The 18,108-nt window shown below is 35.8% G+C and overlaps 1 protein-coding gene across 4 annotated transcripts in view; it reads left to right on the top strand.

Annotated features, from left to right (window-relative positions):
- Nucleotides 1-8,925, top strand: part of IRSp53 (Insulin receptor substrate 53 kDa) — a 166,169-nt gene extending 157,244 nt beyond the window's left edge. For 2 of the 4 annotated variants that reach the window (XM_076117512.1, XM_076117513.1), the window contains 10 exons: nucleotides 326-463; nucleotides 1,666-1,731; nucleotides 2,305-2,496; nucleotides 4,143-4,362; nucleotides 4,836-5,091; nucleotides 5,342-5,504; nucleotides 5,882-6,100; nucleotides 6,298-6,467; nucleotides 6,584-8,398; nucleotides 8,709-8,925. In XM_076117512.1, the coding sequence (XP_075973627.1) occupies nucleotides 326-463; nucleotides 1,666-1,731; nucleotides 2,305-2,496; nucleotides 4,143-4,362; nucleotides 4,836-5,091; nucleotides 5,342-5,504; nucleotides 5,882-6,100; nucleotides 6,298-6,467; nucleotides 6,584-8,387 (3,228 nt within the window). In that variant the 3' untranslated portion in view covers nucleotides 8,388-8,398; nucleotides 8,709-8,925. The remainder of the gene's footprint in view (nucleotides 1-325; nucleotides 464-1,665; nucleotides 1,732-2,304; nucleotides 2,497-4,142; nucleotides 4,363-4,835; nucleotides 5,092-5,341; nucleotides 5,505-5,881; nucleotides 6,101-6,297; nucleotides 6,468-6,583; nucleotides 8,399-8,708) is intronic. The other 2 variants (XM_076117514.1, XM_076117515.1) reach the window with 2 other exon arrangements.
- The last annotated feature ends 9,183 nt before the right edge of the window (nucleotides 8,926-18,108 follow it).

Here is an 18,108-nt window from a genome sequence, read left to right as displayed (position 1 = left end):
GTTCCGACTTCAAATAAGCTTAGTATCGCGTCGGTAAGATAAGACTTTCTATTAAAAAAGTTTTCGACAATGCCATTGGCCCGTATATATCTGTCCATAGATGGCAGTCCACAGTGGATTTCGGTTATTGCGTTCTAAAAACGAAATTCTATTTTCGTTTTTAGAATTCAATAATCCCAAAAATAATTCACATTGGAAATATGAATGCGAGAATATAGTACAATGCTTTTGTTTCTATGAAGTTCACCGAGCGATGTGCGGAGAACAATTGAAATTTCATTACTGGCTTATATCGGGTTAGTGAGTGGAATATTGTTTGTTATAGTCGGAACAAAAGAGGTTTCTACAACAACACAAGCTGCGGTCAGAGAGCTACAGTAAGGCAGCTGCGACAATAAAGAAACAACGTAAAAAGAAACCGAACGTCACCAAAGTGGGATCAGCGATGGATAAGGAGATGAAGGTTTGAATTTCCCTTTTATCGATACTTACAATTGCAATATTATTTTATAACGGGATCGGATTTAACCGAGTGCAAATGGGATGAGTAAATATCCGGTTACTGTTATGTTAATGGTTATCTTATGATTTTAAATGACTTTTATGTACATTTAGGTAAAGTACTTTAGTCTGATATTGCGAGAAATTTTGTATAAAGTTTTATTTATACTTTAAAATCGAAAGGTAATATATATATTTAATGTAATGATCAGTATCTTAAAAGCATTAAGAATACCTAAGTGTTGTGCAAAAACACGAAATCACTTACAATTATCCACAATAATAAAGCGTTTGATCACCCAGCCTGAAGGCTCAAAATCTTGTTTATGTCGACATTTTCCTTCACTTAAACATTTGTATTCATAACAATATTATATTTAAGAGCAATCGATTTAAATTCACTGCATAATCTCATTCAATGCTAATAAGAAACTAGGCTTCAATGAATTATTCAAAGTAGATCATGGAGCATAGACAAATAGCACTACATTTTACTAAGACGAGTATTTCTAGACCATATTTCTATGTAATGGCGATAATAAATAATATATCACAGCAATACATATATCTGAAAACATAAATTATGGCCTTAATACACTCGTAAATATAAACGATAGGCTTTTTCGGTATATCTCGAAAGTGGTTATTCTAGAACTTTTGTAAACAGGCGCAAATCATTTTTTTCATTCATGTGCGTGTTAATATTAATTACTTTTCTTTGTGATTTGATTATAAAACCTTAAGAAAATATTGCCTGCATGCAATAAACAATATAACAAAATATTTTTTGTATCCAAACAAGTCCTTGAAATAACTAACTGATGTTGAATAATAGGAAAAACCTAAGCATTCCTAAAAAGTAAATGAGCACCATAAAATATTTACTAAAGCGAAATTTGTCCAACAAAATTTACATTACAATTCATACAAATATTAAATGGAATTATTCAAAATTCGCCAAAGTTCCGAAGCTTGACACTTTTCTTGGTACATTCAAAGGAAAATGTAATAAAATGGAATCAAATTTTGTACTCAAGCGTGTTTATTTGAAGTTCGCTTAGTATGCAGATTTCATAAGACGATTATCACTTAATATAATAGAATAGAGTATGTTAAAGGCGTCGAGTCACTAAACGGGTTATAAGCTTGAATTGTTATTTGCAGAATATGCAGATATTGGAGGAAGAAAAAACAAAATTGGATGCATTCTGCGAACAGAGCTTAAAGAATGTAAGTAATCAACACGATATTAAATATTCTAATATGTTTTATTCATTCATATATTACGTTTTATTGTATTCCTAAAGGTTACACCTTAAATATCATATAAATTATTTATCACATAACTTTAATTTACAATTCAAATCGTTAATGTGATTTGGATGTTTGGAATTCCAATGCGATGCAAGAGTTATAGTGTAATTAATTTTATAAAACTTAAACAACGTAAAATAAATTAACTGTTAACAAATAAGATTGGTTAACAATTAGCATATTTTAACTTTAATGAAATCTAATAGTTTATTTTCTATTTACGGCAATATTAATTTCTTGTCAATATGTTATTTTGTCTAAAACATTTTCAAATATTATCAATCGTTATCCAAAACGCGATTTTTCAAATTGGTTAACACTTTTTGGGACCCAGCGTTTTACATACATGCAATTTTTTGCGTTAATTACTTCGATTTTTTTTTTAAACAGTTTATAATATGAGTAAACTGTTTAAAAAAAATGTATATTTAGAAATATTACCCCATTAGACGTCAACAGGACGATTTTTTAAGATACATTTCTTTATAGGCCATGACCCAAGAGCGTCGCCGCTACGGCTTCGTTCTGGAGCGACAATGTTCTCTGGCGAAACACTGGCTGGCGTACCACACTGCCGGTGCTGCTGCCTACAACGCGGGCCTGGACGAGTGGCTCGAGGTGTCCCGGACCAGGGAGTACCTGCCACCCAATGTTGAAGCCATGTTCGTTAGTCGGATGAGGGTGAGTTGTAACTTTTTTAAGGCTCTAAAAATACTATGACCTGCTGATTTTGATTTGTTTAGTCAGATTAGTAGAAAACATAGTCTTGGTACTTTTGACGAATGTAAAAAAATGTTTGAAATTAATGACCAATACAAAGACTGCCATTCGGAAGCTGGTCAAATATGATTATCAAATAGTAAAGTCAAAGACAGGATGACCAAGAAATTATAAATCAAACATCCTATTCATCATATTCTTAGTTACAATAGAAGCTATATCTAAATCTTGAAAACAAAACATAAAGAACGAAAACTCGGAAATCCTAATGCAGTAGTAGGGTGCAAAGAATTTAAAACAGCCGCAGTTTGCGGAACATTATTATTTATTAACGTAATAGAGGGTGAGTCAATTACCAGGGGTTCAACCCCCAGACAGAACTGGACAGCTATAACTAAGAATTTTAAAACAAAAACTCCAATTAAACTTTGCACAACCTTTGGGACCATACAAAAGATGTCTAAAAGAATACCATTCAGATTTAGTACGTCTCAAGTACGACAATGTACTTAATAATTAATATACAGAGAGGTTTACTCTACGTCTAGTTGCTAATGTATATCCTAAGACATACTGTATGTAAACCTGATCAGTGACGCTAGCAGGCACTGCAGTAATTATTTTTGCCGTATATTCTAAACTCTCGATACTTGATTGTCCCGAGTGCAGAGAAACGCGCTTTACAATTCAACGACAACCTATATAAAAACAAAGTACAACTTAACAATAAAGAGGATTTTCCCCATTCTTTTGAATAAAGCGAAAGAGTTGTAATGAATAATCAAGTAGTCCCACTTTGACCTTTATTAAAAGCGGCACCAATAAAATTAAACCTACATAACGATCCATACATGTGCAGATCCCATTAGCTACTACGAAATTAAGCGACAAAATTAAATCCCGCATTTTTAACGTAACATCCTGTTCCACCCTCAAAGGTGTCAATTAGTAGCCCTATGTCCGAAGAGGGGATTTTAAAATTTAACGCCATTTACCTACTTTCAACTCAAGTACGAGATAAAAGCAAGTGGAAAATATTTTCACAACTTTAATAAAATGTCGTCTGCTTTGTGTCGTCATAAAAATCTGCCTTTACTAACGTAAAATTATTTTATGGGCTCTTACTTGCTGCAGAGCGAGATTAAACGGTCGTATACCGTCAGAATGACCTCTAGGATCGGAAAAGTAAACAGTTAAATTACATAATGGATCTATAACAATTGTCTCCGTGACTATACATCTAACAAATGAGGATTTTTATGGTTTGTTTATCTGATTTCGATAAGAGCTATAAACCCTGAACTCGTTTCATGATTGCTTAAGTACTAAGCTTCATCTTAATTACACATCTCTGGTTCAAAGTTTTTACTTGAGTGGTTCTAGTTAAAAGTTTTTTATGGTTGTTTGAATCAAATCTGCTTCTGTTTTTGGTTTCTGTAGAGACCTGTATTAAGTCACAAGTACAAGATCGGTTTCTAAATCGGCTTTTATAGTATGACCTAGAATTTAAATGACTGGAAAATTCCTTAACATAGCTATACATAGAGATACAACTTAAACGACCTTTTAAGAAATGACAAGTATGATAAAATATTTTTTTTCTGCAGCAAGTGTCATTCTGGGCTGATGAAGACGTATATGCCAGCCCTCGTGCCGGAGACGATGATGATCGCGCTTCGGTCGGCTCAGCTTTACGTAAAACTCGATCTGTGGACGCCTCATGTTTAGACGTCAGGTCTATTGGAGAGCTTGGTTCACCAGCCCAAGGATTATCAAGGGCCAAGTCTGACTTCAATCTGCAAGCCAGTTCTAACAACGAAGATCAGGGTAAGAAATATTTAAGACCTACTTGATAAGCTTTAGTCAGATGTTCGGTAGTTAAAATGTGATAGATTATATCCCGTTACTTTATCTCCTAAGTTCGCTCAAATGTACTTGTACATGGAGTGATGATACATTTTAATATACAACAACAATTCATTTCACAAGATATGCTGCGAATAGAATAAGTTTCTAGAAGCACAACTCCGTAGACAACTAACAAATAACTTTAGCAAACTTACAAGCATACAGGATCTCACACAATATTTTTCTTCACAACTGAATACAGTAACTTATACTAACTGCAACTTATTGTTAGATCCATTCATTGTTATAAATGCGAAAATTACCACCACTAACATATTTAACCTACTTTAAAAAATACAACAGGGTAGTATCCATTTATTTATTTTTTTGTTTACAAAGGCTGGGATTTCGTATAGGACTATTCACATGAAACCATTTCTTCTCTTCTATAGTAACGGACTCTCGCACAACAACTCGGCCATCATCACTGGCGCCACCAACATGCACTTCACGGGACCCACCTTTAGCCCGCGCTTTATACGCCTACGCAGCAGCGGGAGATAACCAGCTAAGCTTCCAACAAGGAGATGTACTGGCGTTACTCGGAGAGAGGACTAAAGGATGGCAGTACGGAGAGAATCTGCGTACCCATCACGCAGGCTGGTTCCCTCTGGCGTATACTGAACCGATCGCTAATGATGAGACTGGGTAAGTTTTGCTAATTGAAGTTACTCTTTTAGATTTTGGGACTAAAGACTACGAAGTGTACCCAGAAATACATTTTGTATGCTTATTTTTATGACCAATATTATTTATTAAGGTACATTTACGAATACGTAACATAACTTATCCATAATTCCACACCAAGTTTCAGACACTTCAGTTTAAAAATTGAGCTGGAGACATAAATCAAGATCAATTTTACAAGGACATATTTTAAAAGTGATCTCCATTACAGCAATTCGCCAGCTCGGTGGAGTTGCGTACAAACTCCTGGTGAGGCTCCACCACCAGCGCCCATCGCGCACGCTCAGACCACGCCGTCTGCCACAGTGCACACGCACTCACACCCACCAGCCCGCATGTTCGGAGACACCGTCACTGCTCATCATGTCACTAAGGTAGGAAACTTCTTGAGCATTTCTTAACAACTGAAGTTCTTAAAATGATGAGTGCCTTATAAAGACTTACTGCAGGACATGAGGAAACTTCAATTAGCAAATCTAATAATTTCAGACCAAAATGGTTTAGTAACCTGTACAACGTAACTCAGAACTGCAATAACGTTAATTTAATGGCTTGGAATAATTTATTGCGAGATTGTTTCAGATAACTTTACAACCCCTAACCCTACTTTTATTGAACATTTTCTTTAGATGACAATAATATGTCCCGCAATGCATTTTTTCACGTCTTAACTGCCATTTACACTGGTAATTGATAATTGCTATAATTATCAAACATGCTTAGCTAAACTAATAACATGAATAACTCGTAGGGTCGCCTCGGGAGCGGCTCCCCAGGCTTACCGCCGACTCTGCCAGCGCCTTCACCAAGCGCTCTTAGCTCATCAGCGAGCGCCACATTCCACGCTTCTACCCCAGCCGCAGCCCCTACCGGTGCTATAAAGAATTCCACGTCGTCAGCAAGCTTCACCACTCATGCTGTCATTGAAACCAGGAGCTTTGGACCACAGACCCTGCCTATGCGTGGACAGGTAATATAACTTACCCAGGATAAAGTCTTTCACAATATTTTAATTTGCTTGTTTTCATAACCATAATAAAATTCAATAAAGGCGCAGTCATTTATCAATACTTTTATAAAAAGCAATTAACCGATAAACGACCCATTAGTCTCTCTTTTCTGAAATAAATAATGGTCCAATATTAAATGAATAAATCTTTGATGCAGGTGGCTCAGAACAAAGCCGGCCCAGCTAAAACTGCAGTGTCTGCTGTTGGCGCAGTAGGCAACGTTTCACTGCACAGCTCCAATGATTCAGGCTTTTCCAATGAGCCTCCCCCACAACCCGACGTTGATTACAGCGATGAAGAAGCCCAAAGGCTGCGTGTACCTATCAGGTATTTTTCTACTAAACATTATCATCCTAAATTTGTGTCCCTGTTGGCTTTACTTTTTTGTTGCTTTTGTGTAGTAAGCTAGTTACATTCACTTTTCCTTTTATTTATTTTTGTAGTAAATCTGCTCAACAAGCCAACGACAGAGCTTACTTACTTAAAACTCAAAGCTTGAAACGTGGCCCGAAACCTCATAACACAGCAAATGGATACCTAACCGATGATCAACAGCTGATGCTTCGCAACATGTTGGACATGGATAAAGATTCTCAAAAAGTAAAAAGAACAAAATCTTTCTGGAAGTTTGGACGCACTACTGCCGAAGAGATTATGGAAGGAATGTCCCTCTGGCAACATCGTGACATAGTCGACACTGTGCCCCAGTATAAGAAGAAACTGTTTGAAAAAATGAAGAAAGAATTGAGACCCGCGCCTGATATCCCTGATGTACGAAAACAAGGGAGCCCAGAAAAAACAGCACCCACTGAAAATGGTCAACCACCCCGTCCAAAAGAAACCATTGATAGAAAAGAGATGAAAGTAAACGGTATACGTCAAGCTAAAAGCTTGGGCTCAATCCAAAATGAAGAACGTAATGAAAAGGGTCGTAAACCGATGGATGGATATCAACATACGCAAACAATGAACAAAAAGAGTATGTCCGAAAAGTCAATTATAGAAGAGAAACAAGAAGATTTTACGCCACGAAATGAATCGAGACACTCGGATTTAACTAATACAAGTACTATCAAGACGAACTTTGAAAACAGTTTCTATAACGATGAAAATGGAGAAGGATTTGTGATGAAAACTGTTAAGCGTCGAGAAATATTACAAAAATATGACAATGACAGCAGCTCCGACGTAAATTCTGTTGCTTCAAGCACTGATCCATATGACTGTATAATTGTGGATGATCATATGACATCAAGGAAGCAGCAAGAACTGGATAGACGCCGGCAAACACAGATGATTGATGAAGAAGTTAAAAAACGAAAGGAAAATGCTTACATGCCTGAGTTTGAAGAGATAGAAGTTACACCGATTAAACCGCATGTTCGTGCCACACTTCCTTCAGAAAAAACTAAGAACTCTCCTCATGAGCGGAGCCCACCAAAAACGATGGAATTCAAAACATTTAAAGACAACTCAAAAGAAATCAAAACATTTTCAGCATCATCTGAGACTCTAAAGTACAAAGACAATGAACCACTTACAGACCGATACGGTATCCCTATGGAACGAAACAACAACGACATCAGAAACGAAGAGATTTATAATGGCCATGATGAAGGAACTCTCAAGTATAAGAAACGCCTGAGCAACGAAGACAAAAACCATCAACCAAATAATTTTGAAAATGCAAAGAATAATAAAAAGGAATACCCACAAGCTGAGATGAGAAACCAAAAGAAAGATGGCAGAACCTTCGAACAAAATCGTGAACCACGGATTGATTACTCGCTGGACAGACGACAGCCAAGGAAAGAGTTCACTGATACAAAGACAAGGGACGCGAGAAGGAACAGAGCAAACAGGAGTTACGACGACAGTTCTTTACCGCACAATGGGCGACGAGAAGAAAGATACTATGAGTCAAACATATCATACTTCAGCGACCAAGAACGAAGAACATCTCGTTACGATTATGAAACTGATTCAAAGAAAGCAGAAAAGTCCAAAATTCGTCAAGAGGAAGCGAGACTTGAAGCCAGGCGCTTCATTGATCGCCGAAGTGAGGGACCATACAGCGAATCTGATGACCAAAAGTTCAACGAAGCCTTGAAGCAGCAACGACCACAGCTTTTACCGCGAACCAAATTACTGAAAAGACCTGTGGACGGAAACGATTTGCCAGAAGAAGGCCATACATTTGGACCGTGGTACGATTTATGGGGACGCGAAACGGCTGTCTACAAGTAAATACAAAGGAGGTTTGTGTTTAATTCCTAAAATATCTCGGGAGCTAACTCATTCTCAGTAGTTTCAATTTTATTTGCCGCTTCTGTGTAGTTAGAATCTGCGTTTTATGTTTTCATGTTCTTAGTAACTAACGTTTCTGAACGTTATATTGTAAAAATTATAAAGTTTCAAAGGGAAGAAAAGAACAACGAAAAAATAAAGTAAAATTTTGATAAAAATCAACGAATCTACGAACTTTATGCAAACACACACTTTTATGTGAAAAAGTTTCCTTATAGATAAGGTTTTATCGTTTTCATAACTGTTTATTTTGCTCCGCAGGCCCCAACAGTTTGCAACGGTGAAGTTAAGGAAAGCACTAACCAACGATCGTTCGTCGCCGGCCATTGAGTAATGTTTTATATGCGTATAATATAATATAATTATATTATTTTGTTAATTAATATTAATTGTAAATTAGAAACACCATGTATTTTGTACAGTTAAATATTCATAGTCTAACAAAGAAATATATCACAATTTTTTACAATAATCTAAATGTTCGTTTCATTGAAATCTGTTTTCGACCTTACTATAGATCTATAAACAGCATTATAAAAAAACTCAGTTTGTACCCAAATTTCTTAATACAAACTAGAGTGAGTGGTACTTAAAAACATGGTTAGTATTTCATTCTCTACATAAAGTACACTACATAACGTAAATCATTGTATTCTCCAGCAGTGAACTCAAAAATGAAACTCAATAAAATAAATCTAATCGCATCGAACTGTGACCTGTCGCAAAAGAAAATCAACTTCAATTGGCCCCTCGCGACAATGACCGATGATTTATTGCGTTTCCGGCTCCTGTGGGGACCGCCGGAAATGACGCGCCGACGCTGTCTCGCCGAGAAAATATTCCCCCGATATGTTATGTTTCAAGGGACACACTCCGCAACACCCTCAATTATCCGAATAAGGTTTTTTAGGAAGTAAGAGGCTTTTTTGATGGCATCCATATCCGATAGTTGTGTCTGTTTTATTATAGGCACTCAAACACAGCGTCTATAAATCCCAACTGATTTACTTAACCTTATCTCAGCGATATAAAAGAATCCGGGCTTACGATGACAGTTTGTCAGATGTCTGTTTTTATTAAGAATTCTCAATCTTCATGACATCATATTACACAAGCAGCGTTGCTTTTATTCATGCCTTATTGTTCTTATTCTAAAATTGGGACAACGACGCTAGTTTCCATTGTGAAACAAAGAAAGAGAGAACAGGATTTTTCCCAGTGTTAGCTTAATTTACGGGGGCTCGACTACTCGCTTCTTTTCCTTAATCCTGCTTTCGACTGCCATGACAATCTGGGTCAATGAGCTCACTGTTACGTTTTATCGCGTCCGCAACTTGACAGGGAGAATACCCAATACATTTTAATAACTACATGCTGATGGCAGGCAGACCTTTGGCAGAACGTGCTTAATTTCCTCACCGGAGTGCGGGGATTGAGTGTCATAAATCGATCACCTGTCAACTGTCGGTTGAGCGTTGATAGAACAATCCGTCCACGTACGAAAATACTCACTGTTATGTACGTCGGTATGTTTTGTTATTAGGTAACAGGAGCAGGCTTTACATAAACATTTACATCACAACTTTACAGACAGTAAAATTGTGATAAAATGTAAACTACTTATGGTAGTAGAATATATTTTTTCTCAATTAAATGTTTAGTCTTCAAAATTTATTTCGAAATCTAGCAAATTTTCTTCTCTTATTGAATATCCGAATTAAAGCACTTGTGAAATATTTTAGGTACTCAGACGACTGCTGAAATAGTTGTTAATTCAATCAAAACAATCATTTACTGATTAACTGTATTCACAAAGGTACAAAACACATTGAAAACCTAAGCAAGTTCACCCTTCTCCAGCCGGATAAACCGGTACGCAAATTAAAGCTCATTCACGAAACATTTTGTGATTGAAGAAAATATTCCGAGCAATCTTCAAAGGCATAAAAAACACGTGTGCACGTTACTTAAAGGTAGACATATGAGTATTAAAAGAGGTGCACACAAACGCCTACGTTTGATACTAAGAGCCGAGCTTACGTTTTTCTTTGTAAGAACGGAGTAAGGCGCAAAAAGCGACTGCGATTATGTTCCGAGCAACGGAAGCTCGACCCGCGCTTTGCCCCTTCAAAAGGAACGCAGCAATCCAGACTTAAAGGCGAAGTCTTTGTTAACATAATAATATGTAAGTAAACAGCCACATGCGAAATTTTGCAGTACTATTTACTGCTTGTTAAATTATAATTATCGATTCATATTTAGAGCTTCCAATTTATGGGAACTAACCCTCTACTTATGATATTCATTTCATAAAATATAGCTTCCATTTTATCTGGAATTGGATCAAAACAATATAAGAGTATTAAGTAATAATATGTATTAGGATGATCACAAAGGAAGACATAATAATAGTTGTCGCGTCAGCAATTCCTTTGTGGCACATTCCAGCAATTCCGTAGCGGTAGGCCGAGTTCTGACATCGTATTGATCTATTTCTGTGTGATAACTAAAATGCTAAGATGTGGTACTTTTGTAGGTACACTTTATTGCACAATGGTGGGAGATACACGTATAAAGCACCGTTCCATTTGTCGAGATAATAACAATGTAAGTTAAAAGAAGGTAAATAAAAACAGGAAAGAATACATCTTTTGTGTTCCCGCTTTTAAATATAATTGAGTCAACTCTATTTATCCTCCATGCTTTTATAAATCTTGTTCTGCTATTCTTGAAATTGCAAATTGCATTTGTTTGCTACGTTAACTACTAAACTTTATACTGAGAAAAAAATACATTTTAACGTGAACGGAGATGCGAAACAAATTAATTTAAAAGGATTCTTACATAAAAAGTAAACTCACCAATAAAGTAGGACATGACAAACAAATAGCCAGGAAGCGTCCTCAGCCACATAAAAATCAATTTGCAGTGCAAATCGAGCGAGGAGACCAATGCTTTCCAAGTCATCGACTCCCTTAAGCGCTGTGGCACGGAAATATCCAACAATTTTGTAAAAAATATGCAGCGACTTTTTAAATGCACAGCCTAGCACGCGTCACCGACGCGCCACGGGGATTTCATTTTAATCTCTCTGCAATAGAAAACTGTGATATCACAATTTGAGGATTAAACGTACCATTTCAGCTGATTATTTTGACAATTGGATTTGCTGTTCTTGCAGATACATTATTTCGTTCACGTTTAATTTAAGTTACAAAAGCAATTGCTGGAAGAATAGGTACTTATGTAAGTAGAGACTGCTAGAGACGTGCCATTACATACCAGTTTTAGAATTTATCTGCCAAATTGTTCTACAGAACAACGCTATCGCCATTTGCTGGACACATTTTGCTTGGACACAACCCAAGCTTTAAAAACTAACCTTTTGTAAATTTAAGACAAAATTACAAACATTTTAACCGATTTAGTTCGGGAGATTCTATCCAAGTGTCTCTAGAATTTTCGTAAATGGACGACATTCAAGTTTTTGGAGCACTTGTGCAGGTTAAATAAATTGACACATTATACCCGATTATGGTTTAAGGTTCAGTTCAAATAAGCGAGTAGAGTGGAGTTCGAACACTTATAAAACCTCTAGTCAGTTGTCCTCCAATCCAATTAAAGAATTATAATGATATGAATCATGATAAGCTAAACACAGAAACAGTAAGAAATCTTTAAACAAATCTCGAGAAACATCAAACGAAACAAGCCAATTCATGAAATAACGCAAGCTAAGCCTTTGTCTCAAAACGTGCTCTATATTCAAATTTAAAATGTAACACTCAGTTATACCACGTTATACTATACATAGGCCAGATGATAAGCGAACAGGGCAATTTGGCAGCGTTTCGAGCCTCTATCACAATTCGATGCCAACCGGCACAAGCCTACTACATAGACCGTTATTTTAGTTCCGTTGCCCTAATTTATGTTTAAATGAAGCCTTAATTAACACAATTTTGTCCCAGTTATTTTAGTAAAATTATAAAAGGCATTTATAACTGTAAAGAGGAAATTAATGTTTAGACTTTGTTACTGCTGTATCGGAGATATAATACTTTGCCAAAATGGAAATTACGCAACTCAACATTCCAGATTCTAATACCGAATTGTTATAGCTATTCTCAGTACCGCGATTCTCTATCACTATCGACTGCCGACAATCCGCTAACTATCGAAAAAAATTTTATGATAATCGGTTCAGCGCTTCTAGCAGACGTCGTAGAAACTATTTTGGCAGTACATTTAAAATGTCAAACTCCCGATATTTGATGGTTCCAATCGTACAGAATCGCGCTTCAGGTGACCATTTATATGTAACTGACAGAAAACTAAAATCTATGTAGTTTTATATGTTACAAATTCTACACGAATATTCATATATACAGGGTGTCCCAAAACTCAACGATAATCCGAGACAGGATGAAAGGCCAAGTCATACCGGTTCTAGGAAAAATAAAAAAAAATTCCATGTCACTTAGTTCAGCAACAATAGGCATTTTTCAAAAAAGTTAAAATTCCACACCCTTGCTCGCATTTTCAAGTCCTGTGATCACCAATGTCACAATTTCGCTGTGTTTTTTTGAATTTCGTGGTCTTTATTAAATATGCTATTAATCGTAAAACAAATTTATGCACAAAACATTGTTAATTTCATAAAAAAAGTTAAGTTTTAGTGAGTCATGATTCACAAAAATATCGTCAGTTAACTTTGACGCTTCATATTGAAAAAAAAATGTACTACACTACCCTTGGCAAGTTATTTCAAAAGTTGGCGCATTTAATCAAGATTTCAAAATGGTGCAACACTTGCTACTTTTCTTTCCATTAAAAATGTTATTTTTATTTAAACGAAAAGTATCCTCGCAAATGGATCGGACGCAGTGATTCAATTTTATGACCTCCTCGTTCCCCGATCAAAATCCAGTAGATATTTTTGACTGGGAATGCATAAAAGAAAAAGTCTATTCGAAATCAATACAAAATCTATCACAACTTCGCCAGAAAATTGACACAGCGTCAGAGGAAATAAATGCAAGGAATTTTGCTTGACTGGTGCAAAGGTCTTTTGTAAGGCGTTGCAGAGCCTGTATTCGTGACAGAGGAAAGCAATTATTTTTGTAAAAAGGTAATTGAGTCATTCCATAACCAATATTTAACGTAAAAAACATAATAGGTAATAATAATTAAAAAAAAAACAATGAACGAACCATCATTCTTATTTAATTATTCTCCTTAAGCTAAAATAATCCGAATTGTTTTCCTCTGGCACGAATACAGGTTCTGCAACGCCTTACAAAAGACCTTTGCACCAGTCAAGCAAAATTCCTTGCATTTATTTCCTCTGACGCTGTGTAAATTTTCTGGCGAAGTTCTGATAGATTTTGTATTGATTTCGAATAGACTTATTCTTTGATGCATTCCCAGTCAAAAATATCTACTGGATTTTGATCGGGGGAACGAGGAGGTCATAAAATTGAATCACTGCGTCCGATCCATTTGCGAGGATACTCTTCGTTCAAATAATAATAACATTTTTAATGGAAAGAAAAGTGGCAACTGTTACACCATTTTGAAATCTTGATTAAATGCGCCAACTTTTGAAATAACTTGCCAAGGGTAGTGTAGTACTTTTTTTTTTCAATATGAAGCGTCAAAGTTAACTGACGATATTTTTGTGAATCATGACTCACTAAAACTTAACTTTTTTTATGAAATTAACAATGTTTTGTGCATAAATTTGTTTTACGATTAATAGCATATTTATTAAAGACCACGAAATTCAAAAAAACACAGCGAAATTGTGACATTGGTGATCACAGGACTTGAAAATGCGAGCAAGGGTGTGGAATTTTAACTTTTTTGAAAAATGCCTATTGTTGCTGAACTAAGTGACATGGAATTTTTTTTTTATTTTTCCTAGAACCGGTATGACTTGGCCTTTCATCCTGTCTCGGATTATCGTTGAGTTTTGGGACACCCTGTATATCACGAATATAATATATAAACAGAGTTCTCAATTGTCACGTCGCTTTAAGTGGTTAATGATCCGTCACCGATACCCAAACGAAATAAAAACGAAAGAATCCGTGTGACATGTCAATCATTCGATTTGATCTCAATCATCCCTCACGCGATGAGACGCAACAGACGTCAACAACCCCTACGGTGATATAGATTTCAATCTGTCAAATCATGTTTTGTACAAAAAGTTACGTTCATTCTACCTTCAGCTGCAGGCTTGAAATGTTAAATTTATGTGTTGTTGAAAAAGTAAACGTATTTATGGTTTGCATTACTTGAGGAGTAACGCCTTGTTTAGTGATTGTAATAAAATAAAGGAAAGGGTTACAATCTAATTTTACGATGAAGATATACAGGAGTTTTGCGTGGATGAGAGTGTAAGAGTGAAGAAAATTATGCAAATACCAGGTAGCAATAAAACAGGTGCAATTTTATTATAGTCCATATTACAGTGAATACTTGCAATGTTCCTTCTTCTGATCAAAATTACAATACAACATGAAATGAGACATAAAGTATCCCAAAAATGTATACAACGCAACGATATTTTGTGAAGTAATTTCTACTACTGTAATTTATAAACTTCTCATATCTTACATATTGTTACATTGCAGCATTGTTACACCACAAACCATGACACAGTTAAAAATAAATTGCTTCAGATTTCAGCACATTACAGCATAAATGTAACAAAAGACAAGTTAATGCGTCTAGACTCTTGAAAAAGCGCATAAGTTGAAATTGACATTGGCACTTTACGGCGCCTCCGTTTGTTACTGTCCCACTTGCGAGCGCGCCAAGCCATGCTTCAGAGCCAAACACATTCCAAATAGGTACGTTACGAGGTCGAATAGTAACGTATACTGCTAACTTAGCGTCTCTGCCTTACTGATAACTCAAACGTAATAGATGTTCGCCTTACTTAGGCCAAGACAGTATGGATTTATTGATGGAATACGTTACGTCTGTTCCTCTTGTTTCGATGTTATTGGACGTCTGTTTTGTATTCAAATGAGAACAAGATAGTAAAGTGAGACGAATACATACATCCGAGCCAACAACAATGATAACAGTATTTATTTCGCAAATACCTAAATAAAGAACTTTAGCTAAAAGTATTCTATTTCCAAGTCAACCAAAATAAACCCGATTTATCTTCTAGAACGTTTCCGCGTGTCGGGTAAATTCAATAGGTACTTGAGATAAATAAAAAGTAGTTACTTCCCGCAGGATACTTGGGCCTTCGGCTAGTGCTGGTCTGCACTTGAGAGCTGATACATATTGCATTAGCCACCGTCTCGCGCTAGTTTGATCCCCGACACATTGTTTTACCCCTCCTCTATAAAACTCCAACTCGCCGTAGGAATCTTCGAATAACACGGAGGATCAACAAAAAGTTTTTTTATCAATTCAAGGAAAAGTTGCGAATCAGGAGGCGTTCGCTGCGGCAAGTTTTAAGTGAAGTGAAAATTTTAATTAGTTTCTTAAGACTCTATTTGCTGGAAAAATGTTAGAGTTTTTGTTGGGAAATGTGTGTTCTTTGATAAGAAAATATTGTTTCAGAGTACCTGTGCCAAAGTAAACATAACATTCGATTAACTCAGGACCTAATCTTAAAACTTGTTAACTCGATTCGTAGTCTTAATAAGTTTTTGGTTTTTGTCTGGAATACCTTTTTCACGAAGTGGTTTTATTGTGTACCTAGCTATGTTCCTTTTCCGTTTAAGAAAAGGCTGAATCAGAAAGTTCTGATTTTCCTCATTTCCTGAGAGTAGATGTTCTAACTAAAACGGGTTTCATTCAAAGAGTTGATCCCAAATACGTACTAAAATCTGTAACATGATGTGGTAATAAAATATACTAGACAAAGAAAAACAACTACATGGTAATGTGTATAAAAGAGAAACTGAAGCTCTGTATAATACAGCCCTTTTCATGCGTCGGCTATGCAAAAACACAATATAGGGTACTTGCGTTACCCTATCGTTTATGTACCCAGAATATTGAAGGAATGAATTGGTAATAAATAATACCCCGTGTCTGTAAGTAGGCGGCGTGGAGGACTCGCATTATGCGGCGAGTCAAGTCGAGACAGACAGCGGCTGTCGCTATGTTTACCCTCGGAAAGTAAATGTCAATAAAGTTCAAGAGCCCCCTCCGGGGGAAAAGTGTCCGCGTATTGAGGAGCCGTTGTTTCAGCGGTGAGAGAGAATAATGTAAAATATATGTTCGGTTTATACGGACGGTTTTTTGGGTTTCGCAACTCCGTGACCTTTTTAGCGTGCCTCGCACCAAGATTGGATAAACTACATTTGTCGAAACTCGGTCTCTGTGTTTTAGTGAAGAAAGGTTACTAGAGGTATTAGAAATTAGATTTGAGGAAAGGATATCATACTATTTAGGGGTCAGAACCCATTCGTCCCCTAAAATTCGCACCCTGTGCCCACTCGTCCCCTGGAACTTTTGAGGGGCCCATTCGTCCCCTGAAGAATATTTATTTTTATTCATTCTTCTAATATAAGTACATGTATATGTGTATACTGCAGCTTGGTAGTCCTGGTACAGTCGCGCAGAAAAGGCTATAATAAAAAATATAGTATTTCGGTAGATATCATGTTTATTTCAAATAAGATTGACACATACAAAATCACAATGTCCTAGAAACTAACAAAATACAACTCTTTTACAAAAATCAGTCTTGATTGACCATCATATAAATCAACATTAAATATAAAATATGCAGAAAAAAATAGAACACAAGACATATCAACAGTAAAAAATTACTTCTTATTTTTTTGTATATTTACCAACTACATACATGCAAAATCATAATAGCTTAAATCAAAAAATTATATCAGTACAAAAAAATAAAATAAAATCACAGTAATTATTGAAGACTAGATAAATCAACGACGGATTATCATTCATCATAGCTCCTTTTTCAATGATCTGTTATGATTTATTTAATTAATTCCGTTAATAAACTGTTCACAAGTGTATTATGTTAACCGTTTCTTATGTAAAATATGGCTAATTTTATCTCAGGGGACCAATAGGCACCTGAATAGGTGCCGAATCTTTAACTTATATTGTATATATATTAGAGGGGACGAATGGGTACCTTAAAAATAATATTTTTTATTAAAATATTAATTGGTCCCCTACCAGGAGACCAATGGGTACCTATGTAGGGGCCGAATCTACAACTTTTATACTAGGGGACGAATTTTAGGGGACGAATGGGCTCTGACCCCTATTTAGGTGTGAACTGATAGGATAAGATCACTTTTCTATTTTTATACTAAAGAAAATAAACGTTTAATATCATATTGAAGAAATTGACATCGAAGCCGGGTACAGTACTTTATGATTGACATAAATATTGCATTGGATATAAAATCTTGATATTTTTTATAGATGATCAACTTTTGCGTGTGCGTACACTAAGTACAGTTGTGTATCTTTCGTACGTGTTCATTAAGACAACTTAGTCATTTAATTTCGATTAGGAAGTTTATCAAAATAATAATTACCAAAAGGTAATTAATAATAATTGAGTATTGCAATGTGAATTTTAGATATATAATAACTATAGATTAAAATATTTAGTAACAAGAATATTGTCGTAGATATA

Source organism: Anticarsia gemmatalis, chromosome 8 (assembly GCF_050436995.1).
Source record: "Anticarsia gemmatalis isolate Benzon Research Colony breed Stoneville strain chromosome 8, ilAntGemm2 primary, whole genome shotgun sequence".
NCBI classification, from domain to species: Eukaryota; Metazoa; Arthropoda; class Insecta; order Lepidoptera; family Erebidae; genus Anticarsia; species Anticarsia gemmatalis.
This window is presented reverse-complemented; position numbering and strand designations above follow the sequence as displayed.